The 6,285-nt window shown below is 43.9% G+C and overlaps 1 protein-coding gene across 1 annotated transcript in view; it reads left to right on the top strand.

Moving 5' to 3' along the window:
- The window catches only part of LOC310858762 (noelin-2-like), a 44,403-nt gene extending 39,523 nt beyond the window's left edge, over positions 1 to 4,880 (top strand). The window contains exons 6-8 of the mRNA XM_083765017.1: positions 1,281 to 1,457; positions 2,342 to 2,515; positions 4,459 to 4,880. Coding sequence (XP_083621143.1) covers positions 1,281 to 1,457; positions 2,342 to 2,515; positions 4,459 to 4,779 — 672 coding nt within the window. The 3' untranslated portion in view covers positions 4,780 to 4,880. The remainder of the gene's footprint in view (positions 1 to 1,280; positions 1,458 to 2,341; positions 2,516 to 4,458) is intronic.
- Positions 4,881 to 6,285: the final 1,405 nt, after the last annotated feature.

Below are 6,285 nucleotides of genomic sequence, written 5' to 3' on the forward strand. Positions count from 1 at the left end.
GACAAAGTTTGAGAACTACTCAATTGCCTTGTGATTCATTCTGTCACCCTTTCTCTCATTCGTTCTCTCTCTCTTCTCTGTTCTAAATGTAGCATCTTCTTCTCTTGTGTTTGTACCTCCCACTGCATCTCTTCATCATGTTGTCATGGAGATGTTTACATTGTCCTGTCAGTGGGTCTCTGTAGAGAACAATGAACTATGGATGAACTTATATCAACGCTCTCTCTCTCTCTCTCTCCGCCTCTCTCTCTCTCTCTCTCTCTCTCTCTCTCTCTCTTTGTGTCTCGTGTCTGTGTTCTCCTCTCTGTGTTGTTCTCTGTCTCTCTCTCAATTCAATTAAATTCAAAGAATCGTTATTGGCATGAGAAAACATACGTTTACGCTGGCAAAATACAAAAAAATACACACAAAATAAAAAAATACATACAAAAAAACACATCGCTTTTCCCGCAATTTCCTTCCTCCCAATTGCGACCCGTGGTGCCAGAGGTGAAAGATAACAATTAAACTGTTAACAATTAAAAGGGACTGAAGACATGTGTAAACGGAGCTGTGTCACAGTGCAACTTAGAATAACTAGCTTACAAAACCATACACATTTCCATTTGCTGTATACTATTACTACGGGTAGCTTGGTATGAAGCTTTTGAAGCAAATAGCATCTCTTTCTCAAATAAAAACTTCAATTCAAAGGAGCTTTATTGGCGTGAGAAAATATATGTTTCATTGCCAAAGCATTGCCAAAACAGTAAAAACTAAATAGTTTATGTACACTTGAACGGGAATAGAAATGATGTGTATACGCAGAGCTGTTACATTGCATCAGAGGGAAATTTAACACCATAAGAAGGCCCCTTTGCCACCGGTTGGTTCCCAATGGGAACCGGTTCAGTTCTTTTTGGTTTTTAGTCCATGAGCCAGAGCTCCAAAATTGGAATGTTAATTATGAATTGAGTGGGCAAAACCATACCTATATTAGTTTATTATCACCATGAAACTTCCCCAAATTAATCAAAAATATGAAAAAGCTACTACTGTGGAAGGGTTATCATGTATTCATTTACTTGTATTGATCCTATAAACAATTTAATATAGGTCTAGTTTTTCCCACCAATTTTGGAGCTCAGGTTCATAACATGGAGTAAGAACCAAAAAGAACTGAACCGGTTCCCATTGTGAACCAACCGGTGGAAAAGGGGTCGAAGTGTGCATTTGCTGAAATAGTCGATCTCGATCTCTCGATCTCCATCTGTCTAATCCTCTCTCTCTCTCTCCACCAGGTGTGGTCAATGGACGGCTACTACAAAGGCAGACGCGTGCTGGAGTACAGAACCATGGGGGACTTCACCAACGGTCAGAACTTTGTGCAGCACCTGCTGCCTCACCCCTGGGCCGGCACGGGTCATGTGGTCTACAACGGCTCCCTGTACTACAACAAGCACCAGAGCAACATCCTGGTACGTCCGCACTGTGCAAAGACACAGCAAGCACATGCAGCACCGCGCAGCTGTATTGATTTGTTGTCATGGGCACTTAATCCCTCCAATCTGTACCCCCCCCACCCCCCCCCCCCCCCCCCCCCCCCGCTCTCTTTCAAGCATCCTTCTCTGTTCCCTTTAAAGGAGAATTCCGAACTAGGTTTTTTTCTTACCTTAATTTGACGATGTTATATATCCCAGAACGAGTGGTAGGCCCCTATAGGTGAAAATGTACTTCATATGTACGTCGTACGTCATACCTATATGTACTTCATACCTATATTGCCGTAAATCGCTTATTTCTTTCGTTTGGAAATTCATTCGTTTCTTGTAGATATCTGTCGTTCATAATGACTCGAACCTCTCCACAGTGTTTGAGTCGATGCGCACTTCCGGAAGTCCCGCAAGTCGAGATTTCACCCGTAATTTCACACACACACACACACACACACACACACACACACACACACACACTGATTTGAGTGCACGGGAGGGTTTGTTGGGTTCGATCAGACTTGCAAGTTATGGAGGGTGCCATACGTTTGGTTGCTTTGAATGCCATCATCAGAGTTTTGTACTCCCGACCGGGAGCCAATGGAGGGAGCGGAGAAGGAGGAGATGTGAGAATTTTGGCTGGTTGAAGACCAAGCGAACTGCGGCATTTTGGATTAATTGGAGAGGCTTAAAAGCGCATGCCGGTAGGCCAGTAAGGAGGGAGTTACAATAGTCAGGTTTTGACATGACTGATGTCTAGCATTTGATGATCTCTTGTATAGTTATCGTATGTCATTGTGTCTTGATGAATTGAATACACAGGACCACATGTATTTGTGTGTATGTGTGTGTATACGTGGCCCTGACAGGTGCAGTACCATTTCCGCTCGCGCAGCGTGCTGCTCCAGCGCAGCCTGAGCGGGGCGGGGTACAACAACACCTTCCCTTACAGCTGGGGAGGATCCAGTGATATCGACCTGATGGCTGACGAGACTGGCTTCTGGGCTGTGTACACCTCCATCCCCAATGCTGGGAACATCCTGGTACTGCACTGTCCACACACACGCGTGCGCACGCACGCACGCATGCACGCACGCACGCGCTCGCACGCCTTCCCTTGCATTCAGAGTTTCTTGCAAAGTTGACAGTTGAGGGGTGCTCCTAGCCTGACACAGCCTGAATTTTCATTTCGTTTCACTCCATTATTCAGTCTGAAAGCCCTCCCTACTACAGCCGTTTCTGGGATGGGCGTTGCCAAAGAGTCAGTCTTCGGTGATTGGTTCATACCAACCAATCAGAATAGTAGGAAAGCAGATGACGTTGTTGTCAATCATGAGGCTATGGCTAACACGTTTGCTAACCAAACAAACACAGCCAACGAGCGCTACTAGCATGTAAACAAAAGCGGTAAAATATGTCGGCTGATGATGTTTATAAAACCTCTCGTGTCTGTAAAGAAACTATTTATCATACGTCGATTTAATAGCCAGATTGAGTTACCGCAATGGGGGCAGCCATGTTTGTTGTTTGACGTCATCGAGTTGAAACGACGCTGATTCGTCGTACAGATTTTCAACCGAGTCTGAGACCTCCTTCGGGAGCGTCACCAGACCCTGAATCGCCTGAACTGGCTAGCGATTTAGGGGCTGGAGCCAGGCTAGGGTGCTCCCTCAATTCCTGAGATAAGGTAGGGGTGTGTGTGTGTGTGTGTGTGTGTGTGTGTGTGTGTGTGTGTGTGTGTGTGTGTGTGTGTGTGTGTGTGTGTGTGTGTGTGTGTGTGTGTGTGTGTGTGTGTGTGTGTGTGTGTGTGTGTGTGTGTGTGTGTGTGTGTGTGTGTGTGTGTGTGTGTGTGTGTGTGTGTGTGTGTGTGTGTGTGATTGCTGCTGTTCGCATGAGAACCGAAGGAAAGATAAAGTCCTACAGTACATACTGTAGTAGTTCAGAAGTAAGTCTCTTGGTGGAAGGGATTCGAGGGCTTAGAAGAGAAAGGAAGTGAAATCAAGTAAACATCTTAACCACTTTAATCCTGTCATCCCTATTTTGGGCACGTCGTGACAGGCAGAAATGGTGAAAAACTAAAATGACCGCAGCAGATCATAGGCTCACGTGCTGTGTGAGTACATTGTACTCACAGCACAGCGTTGTACTTGTACATTGTACGTTGTCATAATAATCTGCATGATTGACATTGCTATTGAAAGGATATTATAATGACCTCTGTAGATTAACTCATTTTCAGTACATGGATTTTGAATCTTTAATTGTATTTCTAAATGTTGATACAGTATGATATGATAAATAACAATGAGTAATAAGGGGTTGGACTAAATATGTTTTAAACTTCTTCCTATGCCTTTTCCAAGCACTTTTTATATATTCTTTGTCTTTTAAAACTCATTTACTTTATTTATAGTAAATAAAGAAATAATTTCGCCAACGATTTTTCCTTATTTTTCAAGTAGTCACAGAATATTTATCTCCAGTACGATCGATCCCCCGATCGTTGATAATAGATACAGAGGTTTTCTCTGTGCTTCCGCAAAAATGTTTCATTTCGACCCTCGGCTCTGTAGTTAGCATCCGTTGCAAATAGCATCCTGGCCAAAAATAGAGAGGAACAACACGACAAGCCGAGATAAAAGACATTTCAAAAAAATTGTATGACGTGGACGTGGACGGTTTCCGTTTTAGTTTTTTTTGCCATCACGTGATTTCCTTCTAGACTGTTTCGCTGAGAGTTAAACAGTGACTCATAGGTTAGCAAAGAGCGCACATCTAGCCTAAACACTAAAAAACGCGTTACACACGTCAAGACAAGTCCTTGGCAGTGAAGGCTTTGGATTGACACGTCAAAACACGTCCTTGGCCCTCAGTGAGTGTTAACACTGTCCGAAATAAACAAAATCAATCAATCAATCAATCAATGATCACAACAACAACGAAACAAAATATACTCTCTCTCCGTCACCCCCCTCTCGTCCTCAAGGTGAGCCGTCTGGACCCGGTCTCCCTGGACGTGCTCCAGAGCTGGGACACGGGCTTCCCCAAGCGCAGCGCCGGCGAGGCCTTCATTATCTGCGGCACGCTGTACGTCACCAACTCGCACCTGGCCGGCGCCAAGGTGCACTTCGCCTACCACACCAACTCGTCCACGTACGAGTACACCGACATCCCCTTCCACAACCAGTACTCGCACATCTCCATGATGGACTACAACCCCCGCGAGAGGGCGCTGTACACCTGGAACAACGGCCACCAGGTGCTCTACAACGTCACGCTCTTCCACGTCATCCGCAGTGACGGGTAGAAGAAGAAGAAGAAGAAGAAGGGGTGGTGGGGTTATGATTAGGGAGAGAGAGTATAGTGCTGCGTTTACACAAGCAGGTAAAAAAAAGATACAAAGCTATAGAGCACTGATGTCTGACACATCCTACCCGGGTCGCGTCCCCCCCCCCCCCCCCCCCCCCTTTTGTATTCCCATAGACTTTTAGTATACCACGTCAAATTAGAACTGTGTTCCAAAATAATTATTCCGGCGGTTTGACTCATATGTTTATGAAGAATCAACTGACGGCTATAGAAAACGGTAACGTTATTGCAGCTGAAACAGTACATTTCTCGCCAGAAACAGACTGTATCAAGTATGAGTGACTGACTATCGTAAACGATACAGAGCCACCCTGACATAATCGCAGAGACAGTTTTTTGGGCCACAATGCCAATAAAGCTATTCGATTTTAAATTGAATTGAGACGATTCTGAGATGAGCCAATGTTATTCTCCATGGAGAAAAACTTCCGCGACCCAGGGGCTGAACGAGTGACGTCAGGACTTCGGTACTCTATATATAGCTTTGTATCTGAAGTTGAAGACAGCTCAACGTCTTTGTAGCTTTGTAGCTGCTGTAGCTTCTGTAGCAGCTATACAAACGTCTGATGTGTCTTTGTATCTTCATGTCGCTGGCTTCCATTGAAATGAATGGTAGACTGTATCTTTATCTGCCGTGTGAACGTAGCATTACAGTACAAGCCTGGTTTATATTTAGTTGTGAACTGGTGCACCACTGTGATCACCATCCGACAGAGACATTATTATAGTTTAGCATTCAGCATTTTGATTAAATACTTTACTAACAGTTTTCAAAAGAAAGCACAGTGGCACAAATGTATACATGGATTATTAACAGGGGCAATATCTAACAAGGTCAGGGAAAAATAAGGAAAAATGGTACAAGCTCACAACAGATCGCAGTCGCAGATCTGCTATTTTGTGTTATTTGTATTAACTACAATTATTTTCCAATACTTTTTTTTACAAGTTTTAGTTCTATAGTTTTAGTTTTAGTTCCCTGGTCACGATGATGCAACCAACGCATGGTGATCTTGTAGCTGTTGCTTCCATTTTTGGTAACTAAATATAACTCAGGCTGTGTAGAAAGTTGTGATTAGGTCAGTGTGGTTCTAAAACTGTCAAAATGACCTCTCGGACATGCTAGTGTTAAATTCAAGGACTCCCCAGACAGTTTGGTGTGTGTTTAAGGCCAAGGGGCGGTAAATTGACGCCCTACTACTTGATCATCACTACTTAGTCACACAAAAGCATGACAAATAGCAGATCCGCAAGCTTGCCCATCTGCTACTTTTGCTGCTTTTGAATTTGAATCCGGAGTTTTAAACATACAGTATGAGGTTTCCACATGGCAATGATTTGATACCAGTGATACCATTTTAACTCTTGCGTGTGTGTAACAAAACGGACGCTTAAGTGACCCTTTGGTTTCCATTTGTACACACGCGATACAATCATTTAGCTG

This window comes from Protomyctophum parallelum (genome assembly GCF_964188405.1).
Source record: "Protomyctophum parallelum genome assembly, chromosome: 5".
In the NCBI taxonomy this organism is placed as follows: domain Eukaryota; kingdom Metazoa; phylum Chordata; class Actinopteri; order Myctophiformes; family Myctophidae; genus Protomyctophum; species Protomyctophum parallelum.